Below are 25128 nucleotides of genomic sequence, written 5' to 3'. Positions count from 1 at the left end.
CCTGCTAAGTTTCTCCTTAATGTTTGGTATCATGTGCAATGGCATTCTGCGAGCTATCATTATTGCACAGGGTTCTACTCACTTGTTAAAGTGCCATGATCACTAAATACCTTACCTACTTCCTCAACCCTTTTCACTCAGCCAAGTGCTATGGTTGCCTCCCTACCCAGCAAATTATTTACTGTTGAACCTGTGACTACATACACCTTCGTTTCATGGTGTTTCCCTTTGTAGCTGAAGGCTGTGTTGAAAAAGCCTCGGCATTTGAAGCATCCTCCCGGGCTAATAAAAGGAATGTCTGGTTTATTTAGAACCTGTCTCTGCCTCAGTGCTTTGAATGTGTCTTGGTTTATTACTGTTGCATCAGCCCCTGTATCAATCTTACAGTGGGAAGAAATTTGACCAAACTCAGAAGTTACTGTCTATTTTTGTGGGCTGCTCTCAGACCCAGCAGCCACAAGGTGAAATGATGCCAATTCATTTGTTTCATCTCAGACCTCCATGACTATTTTTGAGTGGTGTCCATCATTGTTGCATCTCCTGCATACTGAGCCTTGTGCTGGGCAGCCCGACTTCTCCATATGTTGTGTCTTTCTACATCTTGTACATCTTCCCTCATCATATTGGTCTCTTTCTGCTTTATTTCTCCAGCTCTCCCAGACTATTGATGGTTTATTTACTGAACTCTGTACAAATGCTATCCCTGCTGACTAATTTGTTGCTCCACATTATCTACTTGTCGAACCATCAAGGTCTTTCAGAAGCTGCATTTTCTCGTCAAAGCTGAAGTTCTCCTACAGCCTGAAATTTGGCCTTTCACCTCAGATTGGGTCTGTCCTCTGTCCAGAACACTTGTGACACCGAGTCATGAAACAAAAAAACTACAGTGTGGCCTTTACACTTCTTGTCATGGCCTCTGGGTTTGAGTTCAGGTTAGATTAAGTTAGGTGTAGCAGAGATAACTGGTTGGGGTTAGCAATAAGGTTAGGCACAGGTTAAGGGAAGGGGAAACATATTGAAGTGGAAACACACCTGTCCCTTACCCCTCACCTCAGGGTCTCTGCTTTGACTCTCCTGCACCCCCCGCAGGCTGCACCTTAGAAGCACAGTTCTCAATAAGAGTTATAACTTATATTGATATTATACTATATTGTTGCAATATGTTGTCATAAGGCTTGAGTCATGAAGTCTGTTTCTTTCTTCATCTCAGATTCAATCTCAGGTCTTTGTAACTTCTTCACTACACTGAGAATGCAAGAAAGTGGTGAAGGTATGCAGACTTATAAGGTCTGTTATCTATGATGCCTACGAGGTTAACAGTGGAATTGACAGGAGCCGTCACTGAGGCCTTGTCACTTCTGCTGGCAGTGGGACAATAGACACAGCAGGTGGGAAGGACAGATAGCTCACATACCAACATGCCAAAGAGCAGCACAAAGCAGCCTGTGTTGGTTTGGACAGCACGCAACTGCTTCCTCTTTCAGCTTCACAGTAAAAGAGGATGTTCACTGTAAGCTAAAGTAATAATAATGCAACACACCAATGATAAATTTACCTTCCATCAACTACCTTTCGGTGTCTCGAAAGTCGAATGAATACATTCTTTATCGCAAACTATGCGCATGTGCTCCATCTTTAAAATATTCAAAACAATATTCAAATGCTCTTTCACCTGGCTTTTGTGAAATTTTCGCCTCATATGAAATTATTCTGTTTATTGGCCTGCCAAATTAAACAATGGATTAAAATGCATGCCGAGAAATCCTGGGTGTGATCAAGAAGGCTAAAAAAAGTGTGTAGAACAGGTTAGGGCTTAGTCATAACACTGACTGATCAAGCAGCGCTTGATGCAGTCATTCAGAGACGACACACCTACTGTCTGCATAGTTCTAATTGCACAATAAAAAATAAAGGTGACTAATTAAATGATTATCGGTTTGGACACACCAGCAAAATGCAGGTAACCTGTAGATTCCAACATTGCCTAGAAAGTTATGTTGTAGTCCAAAAATGGTAAAATGAGTTGATTCAATCACTCCTGCTGTGTTCTCTGCAAACTCTATTGCACAGCAACTGGGTGCTTATACCTATTCAGAGAACTATCTTTCAAATTGAGCTTAATTTTCACAGCAGTAAATGACCTTATACACAAATTACAGAAAAGAGCAAATTTTTTGTCTTTGTCTCTAAAAGCCTGCAGCACTGATAAAATGTTTTCTAGACACACCGTCTGCTTGTAAATGTGCAGCAAAAGTTGCATAAAGGCTAAACCAGGAGGTGAGAAAACAGGTTGCACAAGTTCTCTTGCCATCACATCAGATAAAGGTGCTGAAGCTGAGCCAGAACACTGGTGCCTCAATTTGTGATTTGACGTGACATAATGAGGTCTTACGTTTTACAAGCCAAAAAAGGAAATTTGTGACTTGTGGGCAACATAGGGACAGTGTGTGATCAAGGATTTTTAGTAATGCTTGTTATAAAAGTTGTCTGATCAACTTGTGTACAACTGACAGACCTATACACTGCTGCTGTGTAAAAATCTTGTGAGCTTTGACATGTGTGTCATTATCCAACCATGCAAACCACGTTTCAGATTCTTATCAACGAGTGGCCACTGGCTGTGCTTTGTGCTTTGAGTTACAGGAAGGTATGTTCTAGCGATATAGGACATACTTTTTACATTTTGATTCACTTAATCAGCACCCTCCAATTATGATGCAGAACCTTTTTACAAACTGCACTGACCAAATGCTCAGTGCACAAAAATTTGAATACGAGCCAGTTTATAGTTTTTGTGGTCAACAAACCAACGCAAAAAATTCCAACAGGTTTTAGGAAGTGAAAGCATTGACAACAACGACCTTTAAAAGTATCTAAAAGGAGAACAAAGAGGGGAACCAACCTCACAGTGCCAATGTAACACAGGATAACTTGTGAAAGCAGACGGGTGCACAAAAGGTTCCTATCTGCATCCTGAAGTTACAAAATAACATATCACTGCCTCTTAAAAGTAACAGTATTTAATTTACAAGAGCCAAAGCTACAGTGAGAGAGTCAGCAGATATCCAAAAAGTTCTTGATTGCCGGTCAGTTTTCTGAGAAATAAAAATTGTGTACAATATGAGTAACAAGTAGATGCAAGTGTGGGCATGACAGTCAGTATATTCAAGCCATGTCAGGCACTCAGATTATAATAGCTTAATGCAGTAAATAATAATGTTAAGCTGCTTCCCAAAAGTTTTGTAATGTCTTCATCAACCCTGTAACATCGTTGGTATGTTCCTGTAAATACAGTAGTCACTGGAAGTCAGCTAAGGTGTAAGCTTGGCCGTCATTGCCTTAGTCCCTGAGCAGCCCCAGCCTCTTCAGAGCCTCGCGGCGGCCATTACCGTTTTCTGCACGAGGGCAGATCAGCACACTGATGCCTTGCGATCGTGGCAGCTTCTGAGAGTCTCCAGAGTACTGAGAGGCAGGCAGGGACCTCCGTAAGTCTGGCTCTTTGATGGCAGGATGGCTCAACTGCGAACCCTCTCCCTGAGTGCTTGGAAACTCCTTCCCACTCCCAAGAGATGCAGGGCGTGGACGGCTGTTACGCAGCCGGCTGGGGCTCAGCTTGTCGCTGATGCCCTGGTCGGCCTCGGAGGAGTCTTGACAAGCCATATAGCTGCTTAGACCCGGACCAGAACGCTCCAGGGTGGCTGACTTGACACCTTTGGGTGGGGTTAGCTGTTTGACCAGCGAGGGAGGTGTGCGAGTAGGCGCATTCACCTGTGGATCAACTGTGGCCCCTGAAACATCTTTGACAGCAGACAGTCCATCATCTGCCAGCATTGGCCCGTTTGGGTCACTGAAAGCAGCAGGTGCTGGGACAATAACAGGAGGCTCGACTGCAGGAGCTGGAGAAGGACCTGATGATGACACAGCTGCAGGAGACTGAAGAGGGACGGAGATGGGAGATGGGCTGTTGACACGGGTGTAAGATGGTGTCGTGGGTGGTGTGTGTGGAGATGCAGGGCTGATTGGAGAAGAAGGAGCTGCCCAAGACCTTCTAGTTTTGGGAGAAAGCTTAGGGCTCAGGGCAGGGCCGGAATCAACCTCATCACTTTTGAGCAGGCCAAGCTTTCGGAGGGCCTCCATGCGGACCCTCTGGGGGTCCAGCAACACCCGATCACTGCTAGTGGGCACCGAATGTATCGAGTTGCCATCAGCCACTGTTGCTTTGTGTGACTTCAGAATAATGTTCGCAGGAAGTTTCTTGGGCTTCGGGGCCACAGCAGGTGGGCTTCTGGGCTCAATAGCTTCAGGAGGAGGAGTCATCAGGGGACCAGGGCTGACAGGTAATGGACTCAGTTCTGGGAGCTTTTCTGCAGGCTCCTTGGTCACAGGGGAGCTCACTGAAGTCGTCTTCACAGAGGCTCTCTGGCGTAGCTGCTCCAAGTCAATCGGTGCTCCTGGCTTATTTGTGGACACTCCTGCAGATGGAGGAGGGTCATTTGCTTTCTCTGGCTGTGGAGGAGGTCCTGGGTCATCCCTGAAGTCTGACGGAGGAGGGATCAGACTAAGATCTATCTCAGGGGCCTTGGAAGACTGACTTGTACTTGGAACAACCTTTAGGTTATCATCTCCCTCCTTGGATAAACACAACACCTCAGTCTGAGAGGCTGATGGGTGGATTTCACAACCGGCGCCTGATTCAGTGACTGCAGGTTCAGGTTGAGTCATGAGGTTTACTGGTGGTTCCAGATCTTTCATGTCGGCTGCAGAGGCCGGAGAGGCCTGTGGTTCTGAGGTTTCATTTAGAGTGAGATGCTCATTATTGTCTGATTTCTGGTCTCTTGTGGACTCATCAGACTTGAAAGTGGAAATGTCTAAGAAACAAAAGCACATTTACTGCAGTTAGCATTGCAATTACTGACGTTATCTTAATGTAAACATAACCAACTAAGAAAAAATGCAAAACAGAATATTTCCTGACGTGAACTTACCATTTACTCTTGCTTTTTCTGTCTGTAACACAGCATCTGATTCATCGTTGGACAAGCCGCTGTCCTCCTGTACCTCCAACGCTTCAATTGTTTCCTCCAGATACATGAGACACGCTCTCTCCTCTGCAGATAAGTGCTCCATGCTATCTTCACTCTGCACACGACACAAGTGACGGTGAAACATATTACGGAGATGAAAAAAGACTGAACAGTTCCTGAACGCTTCACCAATCCCTGTCCTCCATTTAACCCTAAACATGGCCATGAGAGACAGGACAGGAACAGTAGGTCAAAGCTGTTTAGTGTTAAAGCAGCTGCAAAGGAATGACTAATTATAACACTCCTGTCCTGCTCTTGGCTATCTTTCATTCTATATTGGCCTGTCAGAAGAATTTATTTCAGGTGACTGCAGGTGCCTGTGAACAGCCTGACATCCTCTCCCCTCAGGCCATCTTTTAAAGAAAACTCTCTCAATAAAAACCATTGAAGGCCTCTCTCTGAACCTCAAACAGATTCACTTCCTCTCATTTGAACATCATATTCACTGTCAGTGTCCATGCAGATGTCATTAGAACCCGATGCACAAATCTCAGTTCTTTATTTTTCCATTCCAGCGAAGGACAGAAGCAAAAGCAGCATTTATTCAGACAGGCCGCAGGAAATTAGTGCAGCACTAAAGTGTGTCTATATGTTGTGTTATACAACCCACAGATAAGCAGCAGAGCCAGTGGGACAGAAGCCAGGAGACCTACAGCAGCACTCACACAGCCAGAGTTCACGCTGATTACACTGTCGCAGCTCCCGGCACTGTCCATATTGCTCAAGGAATCCATGGCAACACCGCCTGGCCACGTGGCACTCTTCGGCATTGCACGAGGAAGAGGATGAGGGCAGGACCTGGGCTTTACAGTCCTCTTTTGATTGTGCAAATATCGCCCTGAAACCGCCTGAGGAAGAATCTGAAAGGTCAAGGAGAAGATGTGAGAGCAGGACAAACGCCATCGCCGCCCGACAAATTGTTCTTCCACTTTGTGCAATCCATCAAATGCACAGACTCAACCGGTAAACATGAGACGGAGCCCGAGTTTGAGGCTAAAAATAGTCCACCAAATTAGTCTGTAAACATCACAGCAACAACTATTAATGTCAAATCTTTCCATTAGTGTGACGAATGAATGCCATAAATTTCAGCTGATAGCTAAATGATCCCCATAATGTAATAGCTGTCCTATTTAAGATGAAATGTGCTGTCACAATCACTGCGATATATTGAACATAACCAGTTATGCAAATAGAATTGTTACATAAATTAATGGATGAATTTGTAAACAGTTTTATTTACACATTAGATGTGACCTGGATTAATATGAAGCCCATAGCTTAATGGGCGTGTTGTTAAATGTAAGGGCAGCTCCACAATTTATATCAGTCAGGCACCAACATCAACACAATGAAGCAGGCCTTTTTCGCTATTGTCAGTCATCCTGTTCACACTTTAATAAATGGAAATAATATTACTGGTGCTCTTTCAGTGTCAGTGATGGGGAATAAAACAGTTCTTATTCCGTCAATATAAAAATATGCTCCAAAGTTTTGAAGCTAATATGAGGCTTCAACAGCCTGACTGAGTCAAAAGTGCTTTCAGTGTAAAACTCCCTGTGAGTGTTTCCCCATCAAGCTGCAGCAGAGGGTGATTAACAAAACGAGGGAATATTGTAAGAAAAAGGAATATATGGAGTATATATTTAGACTAAATGAGTTGAGGGCCGTAGATTTAGATTTTCAGACTTGAAAAATTGTGAACTCATCCTTTAATATGAAGTCCATAGATTACTGGGCTTTTTTTACATTATGCAAAACATTCACAAGTTCATGCACACACATATTTATCTCATCTTTCTCAGACGTGCCAGTTGATAATCAGAACAGATGATTCTGAATTTAGTCTTTACTTTTATTCCTTCATCTCCTTTTTAGTGAGGAAAAACGTGCTTGGCGTTATTAAAAAGTTCTCTGTTGTCAACCTTTGGAATTTATTTTACATTAAAGTCACACTTCCTGATACATCACTCTTCTTCTAACAGTTTAAAAGCTGACGTCGCGAGCAATAAAACACACCCTTCCTCGATTCAGTACAGCTGGGGATTTTGCAGCCTACTTGGTCTGGTGGTGGTTAATGTTAGCTCAGTCTAGATTGATACTGCTGTATGACAGACATGACTGCCTTTACGACTCTTCTGTACTCGTGTTACTGTTAAATTAAGTTTTAGCATTATCCTCCGACTGTCGCTTTAATGGGAAAGACTGTACGTTGTAGAGCTAAAACTATAAATCGAACAACTATTTCAAAAACTGATTAATCATTTGAGTAAGTTTTGAAGCAAAAATGCCAAAGATCCCTTAGATTCTCAAATTTGAGGTTTTGATGCTTTTCTTTTGATAATTTGATACGTTTTCTGGCATTTTATAGATCAATTAATCAATAACAGCAGAATAATCAGTGAGACAAATAATTGTGTATTAGCTGCAGCCATAATATATCGTGCTAACGGGGTTATGACATAAACAAATTTTCCATATTATTGATGTTAAATTATTTATTAGAGTCACAGCTGTAGCAAGCTCTGTTTCTAAATGATTCCAGCGGCAGACAGCAGGAAGAGGATATTTTGCATTGCTGCACTCAGGTTGTGCGGAACAAATGGCTTGAAGCCACATAGAGACGCTTTAAGGAGTGTATTTATTGGCATTCCAGTCGGTCTGATTCAGCAATCAAGAAAAAAAATGTTCATCAAGACGCACTAGATACTTCACGTCATGTACAATCTGTGTAAAGACGGTTGATGTGTTGTAGCCCGATGCTGTTTACTTGTCTTTTCCAGGCTATTATCCTGTGTGTATTATTACCACTGACAGGTCAGGCATGAGGAAAGGATGCCTACCAGAAACTAGAAGAATTATTACTGACTGCTCATCTGCATACAAGGACGGGGATTTTAAAAATCCTCACTAATAGACGGACGACTTAGAAACAAATAGTGCAGTAAATTAATTCAAGAGACCGCCGACAAAAGGCCACTTTAAACAAAGTTCTTACCTCCTTACACGCCTTTGTAAGTGCTTAAAGTGCATTAGCAAGTGCCATGAAGGGGTAATACAGTGGTTGATCAACTCAGGTTAAGACTGAAGTGGATTTTGGCTAAATGGGTCACACCAATGCAACATACTGTATTAGAAGACAAAGCTTCACAACCTGTTCTATGGCTGACTCGTCCTGTAGTCACAGCTGCACAATCAGGTTCAGGTGTGTTCGTGGAGGCAGAGCAAAGCTAACTTTATTGTTCTCTTATCTCAGTGATTAAACACATACGAGCAAAGTGGTCTCCAGTACTGCAGGAAGGCTGTTAGTTATCATAGCAACTACTGTGACATGAGGTTTCTCTGAGGACGAGCCAGACGGACACTCATTCCCTGAAAATGTCGCTGAACACAGTCAATTGAAAACATGAATTCACCAACTGTAATAATACACACATTCTTTTGAATGATTTTTAGAGGCAGAAAGAGTGAAAATTTGATAAGAATCTGAAAAATGTCAAACAGAATGACATGATTCTGTGTTTTTCTTTCATATCCCTTTGATCATCACTCAAAATCTCCAGATCAGGTCATTTGTTCATTAAAAGTCCCACAAACCTAATTTTCTTGAAACAGGTGTAAAACATCTGCAGGTGAGAAGACAGTTCCCTACAGAAATCAGCTTGTTTTGAGATATTTCTTTTAGAAATCAGTGTAGAAATATTCCCATTTTACAGACTAGTTTCACTTGCTTTAAATAAAAGTTCAAAAGACTCAAGTTCCACAAAAAAGACTTTGTAAGAAGCAGACTTTGTGGCCCCTCAGCTGTATCTTGGGATCTATCCCAGGTGGGAATGACATTTGGGTTGTTGATATGAAGACATAGAAAGGACAGTTGGGGAAAAACCTGATCACCCACACCCACATTTGCACATGTTTACTAGCAACAAAAGCTGGCTGACAAAGCACCCACTGGTGTGAGCTTTAATGGCTGCTAATTAGTGTCCCTCCCATCAGCCCATCGAGATCAGCCAGAAACAAATGTCCAAGCCTGAGCAGCCAACACCTCTCCAACCTGATCGAGGCACCAAACCTGCAGGGCGGCAGAGGCAGAGCTCACTGCACCCAGGGCTGAGTCAGGATTTAATAGTGACAGGAATGTCACTTTGCTTGCTTTCACGTCATTAAGACAACTGTTGAGATTCAGCGCTGATGTGACGGGGCGTTGAATTGCAACAACAGCGCCTTTAAATCGTAAAAAAAAGGGAGGCTCGGCTCCAGATCCTGAATGTGTTTACTGTGAGAACAGCTGCACAGTTTATGAGCCAGACTTAGAGTCCAAGAAATCATCATTTACACTCCATGATGACAAATTATAGTGTGCTGGTGACAAAAAAGGGTCCAAAAATGTGAAGTATGTGTTCAAGGGCAGCCAGAGAACTGGTTTAATGATTAACAGTAAACAAAAGTTCATGGTGAGCACCAGGTTGTGCAACTCACAACCTGCTGGAGTGAACAGAAGTATTTCATTAATGTTTAGCTTGGCACCTTGTCCCACTAACATGACTATTATTGACATTCATGTGCAAATATTTGTGCTTTCCCTGACTCGCCCGCCCAGCAGATATCCAATCATTAAACACTAATGATCAATGTGTCATCAAAAGAAATATGGGCTTCCATTTCTGAGCATGAAAAGTGATTCGCAATGCTGGTCAGATGGTGGGATATTTCTAACACTGGCAGGAGTCTTCTGCGGAGCACCTGTTCCTCCATTTCAGCTCAACCTGCTGATAACAGGCAGGATGTCACTGTCTGTGCGAACAGGCCACTCACACCCTGAAAACCACCACAGACTGCGGGAAGAAGAGAAATCAAAGCTGGGAAAAGCAAAACCAGAGCTCACACTGCGCTCAACAAACGGCTCACACGACAGTCTGAGCAAGACAAGCAGAGTTTTCGCACTCGCACTCACAGGCAGGCTGACTTTCCGATAACTCACCGGAGAGGTCGGGGCGGTGAAGTCTCGGTGAAGCCGTTCAGCGGTGCGGATTTTCGGCCCTCAGTCCATCGCTGCTGCGCTCGTCCCCCCCTCCACGTTCCGCAGCTGCTCTGCTCCTGCACGAAGAGACGCCACTGACGGAAACAGGTGGGAATTAATTGCAGCCAGGTGAGCCAATTAGCTTCCGCACAGGTTGTGGCGTATGGCCAATCAGCGAGCGCCTGCTTCCCAGGAGGAGCCAATGGAGTAACGGCAGCCAAATGAAGAACACCCAGAAGGAATAAAATCTATTTTGTTATTCTCCAGAGCAAAAGTGGAGAGATTTAACAAAAAGAAGGCAAATAAACAAATATCAGTCATAGGCTGCATATAATGTGGGCAAAGATTTGTAATAGAGTTTTTTTTTTTTAGCTTCCTATGGAGGTTATTATAAATAAGTTAATTAATAACATCCACTTCATCACCAAATAGAGAGGATGGCACCAACCAAGGGGAATTTCAAAGCCTGTTTTTATGAATGGCTTGTGAACAGTCGGTTAAAGTAGTTAGTAGAGTTACTTCATGGCCTCATTGGAACGCGGTGACGTAATATTTTGTCTTCTTTATACTTTGGTATTGTATAAACAAATATCACACAGCTTGTTTGACTCTCTCTCTCTCTCTCTCTCTTTTTTTTTTTTTTTTACTGTTTACAGGCTGGATGCTGTAATGAGTCTGTGTCACTCTGTGCATGCTGGCGCTGGAGAACAAAGGAGGCCTATCTGCAGATATCACCCGCACAATCAGCATCAACAAGCTGATCTGTTTTCCAGGAACAGCGGCACACGTCTGTGACGTCTGTTGCATATCTATGAAAATGAGCAGATGTGTAAATTCACATTGCCATCTGCCCCAGAAATCATGGTGGTCATCTGATCTGTTCATGTTTTCATGTTGGCCGATGGCTTCACATTGCATTAAGCACCATTAGTACATGATTATCAGAAGATGAGGACACAATAATTTACTACTTTGTTGCTGCACACTGAGTTAGATCTGTGTTTCTTGTCAATCCAGCATTAATAGGACTTCAACCAAGAAACAGATGTGAAGGTGCAGTTTGGCTCTCACTATGAAACTGAGAAAATTGCTCATTTAGACGTTCACAAACTCCAGAATTAATTTGAGTTGTTATTGTTGACATATTTCATAGCAGTTGGTATTTGAATTATGACTATTGTAATTTTCCTCTGCTGGCTCATTTGCCTTCTAACAAAGATAAAAGAAAAAAAAACAAAACAAAAACCTGGAGCTGGGGCAGTCTGATGACCTACGCCATTTGAATTAACCTCAGCTAATAAAAGTAAACAAGGACACAGCATCAACGCAGTGGTTTCAGACTTTTAAAGTTTTAAACAGCATTAAAGGTCTTCACGGATCCGCATCAGGATGAATGAAGTTAGAGGAGAAGATGCTGCAAAGTGACTTTAAATGCAAAGCAGAAAACACGTTTGTTTGCCTTTTGGACTCCTAATGTCACTGCAGGCTGTTCCTCCTGCAGTCGCTTGTTGTTTCGACTGACAGAAGAGGCTCTGATGATATTTCACTGTCAGCTCGAGTCCTTTTATCTCCTCTTCTGTGCTACACCTGCACTGGCTGAGCTGCTGCTGTCCATCCATCAGCAGAGAGAGGTTTATGAAATGGACGTGGAGGGCGGAGACCAAACATTTCTTCCCGGCACATCCGCTGACCTTGTTTGCACTAAATCAAGGCATCAGTACGCCTCAGATGTGACGCGTGCGGTGGAGCTGCAGGTGAAGTTGGGACAGAGAATTCAAAAAGTTCCACCGAAACGTGAAATAACATCACACAATGAACAAACAGAGTCGGACGTTTCCAATTGAGCCATTTATTAGTTGTACAATTATGAAAAATAATCATAAAAAAGACTGGAAGCCCAAGATTATTTACAATCTTTTTTTCTGAAGTGAGGTCCCGCTTCTGAGTCATTGTTTTCTCAGCCTTTTTTTTCTTAAATCACAGGGTATTTATTCACGATATGTTTAACTTTATAAGACATAGTCCTTTTCTCTCTTTTGACAAACGTCAAAAATTACATACGTACATACATACATATACATATATATATATATATAGATATCTATAAAAGCAAAAATCATTCAAGTATCAAAATACAGACCGCTAGATTCATGTACAATATCATTCTGATCATTGTTATCATCAGATTAGTCCCGAAATATCTCTCCTGATCATTAGCAATGTGCAAAAGCAGAACGGGACCAGGCTGATGGCTGAAGGTGCCGACACCAGCGAGCTGAAGACAGTGTACCATAGAGTTATTGTACTGGCCTGACAACGTACCACATATACAACAGTTAAATCAAAACCACCTGACTATGTACCCATATTAACATCGGCTGACGCAGAAGTACCATTAACAGTCAACACACTGGGAGTTAGCTAGGAGAAACATGCTGTGCCCTATTGTTCTGTTCTGCAGCTAAAATCTAAAACACGTACCAGCCTGCATGGCAGGTTTGGTGAATAATCTTGCCTAGATTAACTGAACAAAGGGAGCAGGGAAGGAGGAGAGAGAACTTCAGTGAACCACATCTGATCCAGTTCCAGCATTAGGACGCGTTTTTGTCCTATGAAACAATTAAAACATACAAAAAAAAAAAAAAAAAAAAAAAAAAAGGGAGAGAAAACTTCCAAATCAAGTAAAAGCCACCCCCTGTTATATTATTATTATTATTATTATAAAAGAGTCTTTGTAGTGTCAGTTCCTCTGCCCTTTGAGTTTGGTTAGAGAGTTCCTCCCGTGCAAGATTACATTGTTTATCACAGTTATACATGTACAGTATGTTGTGCATGAGAGGCTGATGGTCATGCAGAGACGCTACAATGTGTGGATACAGGATGGATAATCCAGGCAGGAGTGTGTACCTACAGTGTGAGGTCTCTGTTTGATGTACCTTTGTGTCGTAACAACTAAAATGTTCCTTATCTCAGCTACTTCCTCTTTAACGACAAGTTCTGCATTGAGACAGCGCAGGTGCACTTCCTGAAAGTAAACACTGACGCGCTCCACGAGGGAGGCCTGATGGATGTCAGGAGGCGAGCGTTCATTTCTCAGGAAATGCAGAAAGCACAACAAACACATCTGAGTGGGACAGGAAGCTAAACCGATGACGTCGGCGAGGTCAGACGGACCGACGGGCCGCGCAGTGTTTACGCCTCCGGGCCCGCGTGTTACCGTGGTGAGCACGATCCAACTGCCGGTGTGATCTCGCTGCACGGGGAGTGGGTCACTTTTCCAACAAAACATCCTACCCACCATGCAACGGGGCTCATTCCCGTCCTTTCTTACTGGCTGGGAGTGGCCACAGTGTTCAGCTATAGGGAAGGGACACACAGACACACGCACACAAAGCAGTGAGGTTAAAAAAAAGTCAAAACAACAGTGTGATGGTGACGGTGACGGACCCCTCCCCAGTCTTACAATGACTAACTCTTTCTCCAGCAGCTGTCACATATTAACCCAGCAAAACAAAAGGCTGACGGGATGAACACAGAAGGCATTTGTTGTGATGAGAAGAAAAGAAAACGACAGCACAGAGGAAGATGCACTTATTCTTACACACTCGGGGATTTGGTAAAAGTGCTTAGTTATAGTTAGTTCACTCCAGAGGAGGCATCAGGTTTAAATCCTGCTGCTCCTGATAGACAGACAGAGGAGGGCATGCTAGGCTTAAGAAGGCTTGGACTGTCTATTTTCTGGACCGCTAACATGTGGGTCCATATCAGCCTTTTGGCCCGATCCTGTCCTCATACCCACCCCACTAGAAAATCCCCGAAAATGCTTACTTCATTAGCTCCAAAAAGGACCTTATCACAGTGCTATGATCTTAGCCTCCTTTGGCTTCGAGCAGACCGCTGACAGCAAAAAATATCCCCTTCAGTTAATCCAGCACAACCTCTCTAACACCACGACCTCTGAATCCCCCTGAACAGAAACAGTCTGCTACAGTCCGGCACAGAATTACAGAACCAGTTTCCTCAGGAAACGCGTCCATCCAGGTACAGGATGTGTGCGGCGGGTCGCTCTCGGCTGCGGTAAGTCAGATTTTCTCAGCACTCGGAGAAGTCAGGAGTTGAAAGATCAGAGTGAAAAGCCTCAGAGTGGCCATCGCCTAATGGAGCAGGAAAAGCACCAAGAAAAAGAGAGCTGATCACCGAGGGTCAGTAGCGGGATGTCGACGAGGGGGGAGAGAGGGAAGCTCAGAGCTCAGGAAGCATTCAAGGTAAATAGAGGGGAGAGTAACAGTGAAGGTGAGCGGCAGGCTGGCAGGGTGAGGGGTGCCAGCTGGAAGAGGGTTGATTAAGTGGAGGGGTTGCAGTAATAATCAATGCAGAGTGTGGAGGTGGTGCATGAGGGAGGAGCAAAGCACGCGGTTAGCGGGCGCAGGCTGTGTCGTTTCGGATGAAGACACCAGTGATGGCTGAAGGGGAGACGGGGGAGGGCGGGGGTCCGGCCCAGAGAGGCAAGAGTCACAGTAAAGGCACACAGGAGGAGGGGAAGGAAGAGGAGTGAGACCAGGCCCAGAGGTCAGAGGTCAGGGGGGAGAGGGGTCCACTCAGAATATGGTGGTCTCGTACTTAGTGCTGATAGTGCGCTTGGATTCCTTGGGGTCCACGAGCCACGTGGCGCTGCCCTGGGACTGAGAATCCCCCTCCTGTTCCACGACGTCCCCCTGCAAACACACACAGAGGGCATCAAACTCTCTGCCGGAGGCGGAAAGTAACTGAGTGCTTTCACTCAAGTGCTGTACAATTTTGAGGTATTTGTACTTTACTTGAGTATTTCCATGTTCTGCTTCTTTATACTTCTACTCCTGCACAATTCAGAGGCAAATACTGACCAATATGAGAATTATAATTCAATAAGAAACCGTGTCAATCTGCAGAAGCACTTTTTATTTTTAAGTACGTTTTGATGCAAATACTTCTGGTTTAGAATAACGTAAATGACTTTCACTTGGAAAAGAGTATTTCTACACTGTGGTATTGCTGCGTTTAATACAACATCTGGGTCCTTCTTCCACCTCTGCTCTCAGCCTCGCAGCAGCAGTGGACATCGAGTAATGATGTAATGAATTTTGAATCTTTTTTATTTTAAGATTTTGATGTCATTATTGCCTTAAACGTCACATCCAAGTCCCAGCTTCCAAACATCATATGACCTCCATCTGCAGATATGAGCCTGATCAGTTTTCATGAAATGTAAGATATTCAAACTGTCCACCCTTACAAGCACTTCTACGACTTCTCGACTTAAATGTTGAGTTTGAAGGTTTATTCTTGACCTTGGAAGCTGCAGTTTACAAAACAGGATCACCACACAGTTTGTTTAGAATAAAGAACCATTAACCAACTGCTGCTTTCAAGGTCAAGACTAAACTTCAAAGCTTAATTTTTAAGACAAGATGTCATAAAAGCGCAGGCACTGAATGAGGGTCTCTGTGCGTTCAAACACTGATTGTGTTACCACCAAACTGTCACTAGGGGGCGCCTGAGTCAAAAGCAATAATAAAAGCATTCATCAGGCCACGTGTCTGAGTGAAGGAAAGTTTAGCTCCTATATTTTTCACAGTGAAACACAGAAAAACAGCAGTACAAATCCACAAAGAAAAAATGGGTTAAAGACACAGATGGAGGGTTATGGGAGTTTAAGGGCAGTGAGAAGAAAAAACAAACGAACAGGAAGGCGGAAAAAAGGTGCAAAGTGTGAGAGGATGGAGAAGAGATGTGATGAGGCGAGGATGTGAAGGCAGCACCTGAGCAGCAGGGCTGGCAGAGTGCAGCGGTAGGAAGGAGGGACGGTGGGTGGTGCAGGTGTAACAGTAACAGCAACGACTGTCGAGAGGAGGAGAGTCCTGGGAGAGATAAACACCGCCAGGAGGAGGAGGAGAAGAAGAAGAGAGGAAGAAGAGGAAGAAGAAGAGGACGAGAAGAAGAAGTAACTGTAACCGTGGTAGAGTGAGCCAAAGCGTTTCTGACATTTGATTAAATAAAGGTTGAAAATGTAAACATCAAAATCCAAAAAGGTGAGGAACACACAGGCAGACGCAGACGAGTGACAGCAAACATCACGCTCCTCCATGATTCTGCTGAGTTCATTAAGCTGCAGTCGGAGATGTGAGACTGGTCCCTGAGGTGCAGTTAGCTCATTTAAATTCAGCACAGGCTCACTTCTTAATGCTAATGGCCAAACAAACATCAGCGCGGCGTAATCATAACGATGTGAGACGCTGCAGACTGATACAAATGTTTCTCAGACTTGTTAATGTGATTTGAAGAAAATGCTCGAAATATGTTTCCCTGAAAGCAGAATTATGACACGAGGTGTGAGGAGGACTCTGTAAAGTGCGATACGCTTCAGAGCTGGGATTTCTGGCACAGCGTCGCCTACTTCCAAGAAGCACGGAGATGAAAGAGACTGAAGTGGTCAGAACTCCAGAGACACTTGTAGTATAATGAACGTCTTTACTGTGAGACCGACATGTTTCCATGTGGACTTCATCAGGGTCCCTGACACTGCTGACCTGCCCCGTTTTGACCTTTCCTGCTTCAGTTTTGCACTAATAGACATTTGTAAATTGTGATAGTCCCCAAAATTTAGGATTTAGCACATATCTGTCCCTTTGCGCTACATCACGAAAGTCTGAAACTGTGGGCCCATCGTGACACAAATTTATAAATTGGCACCATTAAAAAATATGCCGAATCAGGTGTTCGCAGTCCCTGTTTGCAATATAACCATTGATGTAGAGAAAACTATCACTGCATAACTTTGATACTCAGGAAAACTTTAAATATGATGATTCTAAGGCAAGTTTGGCAGTAATAGGGAGAGCCTTTTTTCCATAATTTCTTAAGCAGATTTATAGATGCTTATTCATGATGGGCATCGGAGATAATGATGTGCACATCCCTCTGAGTCTAAACATGCGTGAATCATGTCTGTGTGCTCAGATGTGACTGAATTGTGACCATAAGAAGGAGTCTGAACACTGATGGGAATTGTGGCAAGCAGGCGCTAAGGTGTTTTAAAGTACTGTAATTGGCCCCATGAGCTGTGTGTCACATCCACTGCTGCTGCTCCAGTGGCTGACTTGAAAAGCCGACTGAATCAGGGGGCCAGACTACAATAACTAACTTCCTGTTGTTTGTGCTTCTAATAAAACATTGGAAATAAACTATTCCATGAACTGTTCATGTATTTACGTGTGTTTTGATGTTTTGCGCTTCATTACGGTGTGTCCAACTCACCGCTGATTTCCGTACACTGCCTCGTGGTTTGGGTACAGGTCGGCTGGACTTGGTCTCAATGACCTCTGAGCCGGGTCCCACTGGGAGGTTCTGGTGCTGTTTGGTCCTTTGGGCCTGCAGAGCCAGCTGATAGGCGACCTCAAATGCCTGGCCAAGCGTCAGTATAATCTCATAGGTCAGGTTCTGCGCGGAAAGGGAGAAAGAGGCAGACCAGACCCGTTTGAAGTATTCTGGGCTTTGAGTCTCCCAGCCCGGAGAACAACACGAGCGAGTTTGCAGTGAGACAGCAAAATATATCAGACTAAAGTTTCTTTTCCCTAAAACTTCTTCAAAACAAAATTGCATAACAAGGAGAAGTGGCAGTAATCTCGGGAGTATTTTGCAGCAGCAAGCAGCTCCCCTCAGTACCTGAACTGGATACATCCGCTGTAGCTTAGTATTAAAGCTGCTGCTGCACTCTATTGTTACAGCCTGACAGCCTCCAAATACGAACAAGCACCTCAGACTAATGACAGAGGAATCAAGCTTCACAGAACATGCCTGGGGAAGTAAAAAGCAATCACACGGCAAGAGCAGACACAGAGCTTTGAAATCATCTGCATATCCTTCGATGAGGAATCTGTCCCGGGACGAATACGTCGCCTGTTTACTTCATGTCCTGATGTGCCTCTTGGCTGACAGATGGGATCAGCTCTGTGTTCCCTCTTTGTGTGGTGAGGAGTGTCTGGTGGAGGCTGTTAGCAGCAATATGGTCAATCCAGCAGCCTTTGATGGTTATCACTCTGCTTTAGCGCTTCCTGCTGAGGGGCAGCCCACCACAGCAACCCAGAGGAGGCTGAGCATTAGGCTGACTTTAGTCTGGAATGACCCAGGCTGCATTATGAGGCAGATTAGCAGGATAATCATCAGATCTCAGGGGGGAACAGAGTGGGTAATGGGGGGCTAGTTATCATGGCCAGAGTGGCACTGAGTCTACGAGGAGGCAATCAGCTCCAACTGAAGCGTGGCACCTTGAGTAGATAGGGCCGTCCAGAGATAACAGTGTTGACCGAGCAGGCTGTCACATCTCCTCAGTGTTAAGTAGGAATTCAAATTTACCAGTAAGGAAAGTTTTCAACATCAGAAAATTCTCCTGCTCGTATTTCCACCTTATTTAGGTTAAAAAACAGCAAATGCAAACGCTCACATCACGTCAGAATAAGCCTCACAATTCACCCTGAGACAGACAGCGTGCGTGTGTCCTTACCACGTCCACGGTGCTGAACACATGGCAGTAGTGGTGGCTGGTCTGCAGGTCCTTGGTGATGTAGGCGAATGTGCACAAGTCCTCTGGGTCCTGGGCTGCACATGAGATATTCCGGATCTCGTGCTCGGCGATGATGTTCTGCACCGAGAAGAGAGGCAGCACAGCACTCACTAATGGAACTACACAGGCCATAAATAACATTTTGAGTTCTCATTTGATGATATTATCACGACACAAACAGAGTACCAACCCAGGTAATACGGACGGCCAATGTTATAAGTGCTGCATTATGAAAAAACAGGATTTATAAATATGACAAGAGACAGCCAGAGAGGAGGAGACATTGAGGCATAAATCGTGTTTCACAGCCATCGCAGTAAAGTACAGCCGTACAAAGAAAGACCGGGCTGAGCTTCCAAGGCAACCTGTCAGAGCCCTTTTTTATTAATGTCAAATAAATGTCAATATCCCTGTCAGGAAATACAAACATGAACAAATCTGACAGGAACTTGCAGCCATGACATTTACAAACAGTGAAAGGAAGCTGTGTGACGTCTGACTTCACCTCTGTCAGGCACATGATCTCGATATGTTACAAAAGAAAACCCTTATTTCCGCTTTATTTAAAAGGACGACTCTAAAGAAGCAGTGTGTGCAGGCAGAGGCTCACCTTATTGGCTGCATCAATGAACTTAACACCCTTGTAGGTGATGGAGAGGACGATGGTGGGGACTTTTCTCATTTGTTCTGTCGACCTCTGCAGGAAAAAAGACAGAAAGGACGTTAAGGTAGTTCACTTATTCTATATATGCATTATGTCCTGTGTCTGTCCCTTTAGGCTGGAGAGAGAACTTACCCGCATTTTGGCACAAGCATCCTGCGTTGACTCTGTACCCCGTAGATCCTTGATAAGCATGGATCCGAGGTACTGCAATGGAACAGGAGAGATGTCGGTGCAAAGGTTCAATGAAAACCTCATCGTGTAGGAAGGAGAAAGGCGGGAACTTACATTGGCTTCGTAGGCGCAGGATTCAAAGATGAGTTTCTCGGGTTGATGATGCCAATTCTGGACCGGAGCGTACGGAGCTGCCAGACTAGGCGGCCGCAGGGTGAGACGGGGCTCTCGGTGCCGTTCTTCATACCAGTCCTGGAAAAAAAGAGGTATTATTATTATTATTATTATAATAAGGCACAGCCCCACTTTAATCACTGCACCACTGCTGAAATGAGGGATCCAGACCAGCCCAAACATACATGTGATCTGTGCCGTTCACTTCGATGTCTTTGGGCAACGTCATAGTCAGCATCCGGCACTTTCTTCTTCCCCGCCTCTCCCCCTGGCAGCAGGGGGTCCATCGAGCGTCCTGTGTAGGATTCCATCTGACTGAGGGGAGACGAGGTCTGGGATCCAGGCAGGTCTTGGCACTGGAGAGGCAGAGTTGGACACGGTTAGTTGTCCTGTGATCGTCAAAGTGTGCAGATGAGTGTAAACAGCGTTGGAGTGTGTGGTCCTCACCCTGATCTGAGACAAACGAGGAGGCTTGACTGGAGGCTCCTCATAGGGCCTCTCTGCTAAGGAGGCAATGATGCGTTTCCTGTGACCAAGTAGGGAGATCTTTAGCACCTGGAGGGCAGAGGAAATCGTCTGGTGAACGAGTGGAGCAGCGCTCGAGGAAGCATGAGTGCTGGAAAGTTGGAGGCAGACCAAGAAACATCCGTCACTGCTGCTTAACTTGTCATTACAACTTTCCCTGGAGTCCTCAAGTCTCTGACCATAAATGAGACCTTAAACGTGTCATTTTAGAATTACTCTCATGAAAGCATCTGCGTTTAACCACTTTGTTTTGTCTCCTTTACATAACCTTGCTGCATCAATAAGCTTACTGGTTTGTTTCCTGAATTTGAAACCTCGAACCACTTGAAGAATTGGAAACAGCTTCCCCAGTATTCAGCGCCAAAGCTCTGTGTATTCACCTTCAAAGTCTGAGCTTCCAGTCTCCTTCACCTGAAGCTGGAGTAAACTGTCAAACTTGTCCCTTATCCAGGATTTTCTTTAACACACAGCAAAACTAATTTCACCCTCTGATACTCCTCGTAGTCCCTGTACGTCACTGTGACTCACGTTGACAATCTCCAGCTCCCACAGGTTTTTGACACAGTCTAGAGAGCGGTAGCCGCTGGCCAGGAAGTTGTGTAAGTACTCGTGCAGGCCCAGATTCTCCAGCCAGGAGGACAGGGAGCTGCTGCCGTCACAGCCCAGCGCTTTCACCTGCAGGAGAAGACGTGATCATTCACTGGTGCTTTGAGGGCTTTGGGACAATGTCTGCGTCCAGACATTGTAGTCAGTAGTAGTAGTCAGATCTTTTATTTAAAAGTGCAACAGTGTGGAAGTCCTGCATTCATAATCCAACTTCAGCAAAAGTGCAGAAGTATTATCAACTAAATACTGCTAAGCACACATTCTGCAGAAAGGCAGCCCCACTGAGACAGTAAGTAACTGTAAGTAGAATTTTATAGTTGTAGCTAGCTGAGGTGGAGCTACTTTAGCATCTACTTTATATCCAGTTAGTTTAGTCCAGCAGTTTCCAGCCTTGGAGACGGGATAAAATCTAAGTATTAAGATAAATCTGAGTGGTCATGAGATGATTAATGGGAGACTCAAGTTTCTGTGGTGCAGTAGAGGATAATCTTAGTTCTTTAGGCCTCAAAGAACAGAGAAGAGATCTTTAAAACAAACAATCTTTAGTGTGGGGAAAAAAAACTTTTTTTTTGTTGGGACTGTTAACTAATAAACCTCTGAAACATCACACACGACTCCAGCTAGACAACTGTTCTTAAGTACAGCATTGGGATAAATGTACTTAGTTACTTTCCAGCAGTGCACCACTGTCTTGGCAATGAGGGGAGAACAGCACCTTGTAATGCAGCATCAGATGCAACGCAAGACACCCAATCAGGTCATACTAAGCTGAGATAAGTACTGAAGGAGTAATCAATAATTTGTCACCTTGGGTAACGAACGTGCTGCATGCAAGATCTTCTTTCTGTGGCTTGGATCTGTGATCCCAATCTCTCTCAGGTCCTGATCCTCCATCACATTGCTCCCCTATAGGATTAAAAAAAACAAACAAAAACAAAACACTGTTAAAAGATTTGCGCTTTAATTTCTAGAAGCATCGAGTGATGAATTTCATGCAAAAAATGTTGCAACATGATGTAAAAAAGTCATATAAATAAACATTATTATGTTTTGCTGCGCTCCAAGGTTACATCTAGTTTAGACAAATCCTGCAGGAGAGGAGCCGACGCCGCAAGTTAAGTATTGATCACAAGTAATGCCGCCATTGCAGAAAAAGGGTCAATTACTCTTGAGTGAAATCTTCAAACTCGTCCCTGGGAGCCAACCTACTGACTGTAGCAAAGGGGGCCACGTCGATAGCCCCTTGAATGAGATGTGAGTGCGTGGGGGAGGGGAGCCAACAGGGTTGTGTGTGTGAATGATGGTCAAACCCATCTTTGGTTACACGCAGTACCACCTTTGGGACTGTGTGGCAGGTAATGGATAATGGAGAAAGCAGCGATAAATCAATGTCAGAGCTGCAGAGTGGTCAGTGATATGAGATGGAGGGGCAGAATACTTCTGCATCAATAGCTGACTGTAACTGATGGCTGCAGGGGAAGAAAATCAAAACAGCCTGACGTGTCAAAGGAAAGCCTCCGTTTCATTAGCAGCGTCCTGTTAGCGGATCTAACTGTCTTAATAAATTATTACAAAGTATTGCTGCACAGGTGAGCAGGACGAGGCCAGCAGCAGCTCCGGGTCCATCTATTGACTGGAGAACAGTGAACCATAGATGCTCACGGTGTTGGGTCAGCAAGTACATCTCACACGTTCAAGTATCACGGTGCTGCTGCCTCAGGAACAAATAGTGACGGCTCAGGGCACATGTGGCTGACTCTTCAACGTGAACCTCAAGCTAATCGTACGGCGCTCACCTCCGCGACACACACACATAAAACACACGCAGCGGTGTGGCAGTGAAGCTGTCTGTAGGTCAAACCTGACAGCCTGTTTTTCATGCAGACGCTGTGGATGCAAACAAGGGGTGGAAAGGATGAGTGGGGGGAGGAGCGAGCCTGTCAGCGAGAGTAAAAACTGCAGAGTAATCTAAGTAATGCTGCTTGTAGAATCACAATGTTAATCACAATTTCGCTGAGTAAGTCACCGACACACAGTTTCACAAAGACGCAACAGTCAGAGTGCACGCGTGTGTAACGTGAGACGGAAAAAGAAAGAACAAAAGAAAGGCAGTGAGTGAGAGAGACAAAGAGACAAAGACAGAAAGAAAGAACAAGAAAAAAGGACAGAAAGACAGACAGATGGACACAGACAGACAGAGACAGAGAGAACAAAAGAAAGACAGTAACTAAGAGAGACAGACAGAGAGAAAGACAAAAAAGAGACAGAAAAGCGACACTAAGGTCAGAAAAAGGATAGAAAGACAAACAGATGACAGAAAGACAGACAGAAAGAAAGAAAAAAGATGGAGAGACCGTAAGTGAGAAAGCAAGACAGACAGAGAAGAAGACAAAAAGACAGACTGCAAGACAAAGAAAAAGAGAGATGGACAGAAAGACACAGATGGACAAGAATAAAGTTGGACAGACAAACAGAAACACTAAGACTAAGACACTAAGGACAGAAAGAAAGGACAGAAAGACAGACAGATGGACAGACAGAAAGTGTAAATGAGCGGCTGAACTCTCAGAGGTCACGTCGTTGGTAGCGATGGTGAAGCTCGGCGCTCGTTAGCGTCGCGTTGAGACGTCATGCCGTTACTCTCTGACTCACAATGAACTGACAGGTCAAAGGTCATTATCTCTGAGCAGCTCCACGCGTCTCCAGCTGAGGATGGGCAGTGCGTGCAGAGCCGGACGGATGATGGTGCTTTCACAGCGCGTGGATGACTGCACCACTGTCCCGCTGGAGACGGGCTGATGAGGGGACGTATAGCTCTGAACATACAGGCCTTTCTGCCGTTTCCTCGGTCGTTTCTGGACTCTTCCACCGTTCAGTGTGTTTCGGTGCAGCTGTTCTGTCTCTCATGTTTTGCTGCATACTTTACCTGAGGGCCTGAAAACTTTTCTGTTTTTTCTTGAACTTATTAGAACTTAAGGATGCAGTTTATCATCATATCCATCGCTTACATAAGCTCAGGAAACATCCAATCTAATCCATTTCCACTGCAGATATCCCGGCTTGTCAAAGGTTTGTTATGAGACAGAGCTATCGGGTCACGTAAGTCTGGTACGGACTGACATCAGTCTGTTCATTAAACAATTAACAAACAATCACCAACAATTAGAATAAGCGATTAACTCTTAAAGGCTTTTATCAAGCAAAAAATGCTAATATCTGCTAACTGCTAGCATTTTCATATTAAGATACACATGTTCACCATTATCTAGTTGTTTACTAGCATGCACATGAGAACTATATTGGCTCTTTATTAGTCATTATTAAGCATTTCTTAATGCCTTATTCAGCATTATCATATTTTCCATGTACATGGTCATTAACTAAGACTTTCCCTGAACCAAACCCAGCTGAATATAAGGACTTCAAGTGTGAACCCTTACAAGGTGAAAAATGCTTGAAGGGGATCATCTCGTCTTTGAAAGGTGGCTGAGTTGATGAAGCTCCATCTCCCGCAACATAAATATTCCATTCACCTCTGCCGAATCTCGATAAGCCATTTATCCCCACAAAAAGACTTGGAAAACAGTGCGGCCTGACAGACATGGTGGTGACAACTCTGTGGGGGGAAATCTGACTGATGTGGTTCCACTTTATCCTCACCGCGGCCTCAGCAGGTCTAAAAGTGAGGCTACACTGGTTAAGAGAAAGCTTACATCAGCACAACAAGGCTGAAAAGAATACATCTGGACTGGTGGAAGCTTGGAGGATTTGAGTCTGTTTGTGCAGCCCATCCGTCTCTGCTTCCTCCCGTCCTCTCATTAAAATGCTGCTCTTTTCTCGGCCTATCCGGGGCACAGCCACAGCGGTCCCTCTGGTTTAAAAGCACTCTGAATTCAGGCCAGGGGCCCAAGGCCACGGATCGCTCATCCCGGCCATCCAAGCGACGGCTCACCAACAGCACTGAAAATCATAGTTTGTTCGCCTAAACAGGCTGTCATAAGACCGCACGGGTCTGTGAAGAAGGGCTAAGAGGAAACCGCGACAGAGAGACGGGAAAAGGATGTTTCGAAATGAATCATTTATACCATCTAATTCCTCCTCAAATGTTTTTCAAACGGGTGAACGGACAATGCATCACCACCATTACGCCAAGAGAAAAATCAATGAATCCATTCCCAATCCTCCAGCTTCTAATGCATGGAGCCATTACTGAAGTTTCCAATTTGTCTGCAGGCTTTGTCTCTTTCCAAAGCAACCACTCTGCATTTTGTTAAAGGTGTGCGGT

General features: G+C 44.4%; 2 protein-coding genes across 8 annotated transcripts in view; both read right to left on the bottom strand.

Annotated features, from left to right (window-relative positions):
• Positions 1–1667: 1667 nt before the first annotated feature.
• On the bottom strand, positions 1668–10149 carry LOC143327224 (specifically androgen-regulated gene protein). 3 transcript variants are annotated; one of them, XM_076741464.1, is made up of 4 exons: positions 10066–10149; positions 5738–5944; positions 4986–5139; positions 1668–4868 (listed from the first exon to the last, which is right to left on the bottom strand). In XM_076741464.1, the coding sequence occupies exons 2-4, from the start codon at positions 5852–5854 to the stop codon at positions 3340–3342; spliced, it is 1800 nt and encodes a 599-aa protein (XP_076597579.1). In that variant the 5' UTR covers positions 5855–5944; positions 10066–10149; the 3' UTR covers positions 1668–3339. The 3 variants fall into 3 exon arrangements, with proteins under 3 accessions (XP_076597579.1, XP_076597580.1, XP_076597581.1); XM_076741465.1 differs by having other exon boundaries at positions 5750–5944; XM_076741466.1 differs by lacking the exon at positions 5738–5944 and having other exon boundaries at positions 1669–4868.
• Positions 10150–11937: 1788 nt separating this feature from the next.
• The window catches only part of anks1aa (ankyrin repeat and sterile alpha motif domain containing 1Aa), a 64684-nt gene continuing 51493 nt past the window's right edge, over positions 11938–25128 (bottom strand). For 2 of the 5 annotated variants that reach the window (XM_076740858.1, XM_076740861.1), the window contains 11 exons: positions 21651–21749; positions 20766–20912; positions 20160–20267; positions 19898–20068; positions 19653–19790; positions 19500–19571; positions 19314–19400; positions 18644–18781; positions 17398–17580; positions 15903–16001; positions 11938–14819 (listed from right to left, as the gene is read on the bottom strand). In XM_076740858.1, the coding sequence (XP_076596973.1) occupies positions 14703–14819; positions 15903–16001; positions 17398–17580; positions 18644–18781; positions 19314–19400; positions 19500–19571; positions 19653–19790; positions 19898–20068; positions 20160–20267; positions 20766–20912; positions 21651–21749 (1359 nt within the window). In that variant the 3' untranslated portion in view covers positions 11938–14702. The remainder of the gene's footprint in view (positions 14820–15902; positions 16002–17397; positions 17581–18643; positions 18782–19313; positions 19401–19499; positions 19572–19652; positions 19791–19897; positions 20069–20159; positions 20268–20765; positions 20913–21650; positions 21750–25128) is intronic. The other 3 variants (XM_076740857.1, XM_076740860.1, XM_076740859.1) reach the window with 3 other exon arrangements.

The sequence above is a fragment of the Chaetodon auriga genome, chromosome 10 (genome assembly GCF_051107435.1).
Source record: "Chaetodon auriga isolate fChaAug3 chromosome 10, fChaAug3.hap1, whole genome shotgun sequence".
NCBI classification, from domain to species: domain Eukaryota; kingdom Metazoa; phylum Chordata; class Actinopteri; order Chaetodontiformes; family Chaetodontidae; genus Chaetodon; species Chaetodon auriga.
The sequence above is the reverse complement of the archived record's forward strand: the minus strand, read 5'-3'. Positions and strand labels throughout refer to the sequence as shown.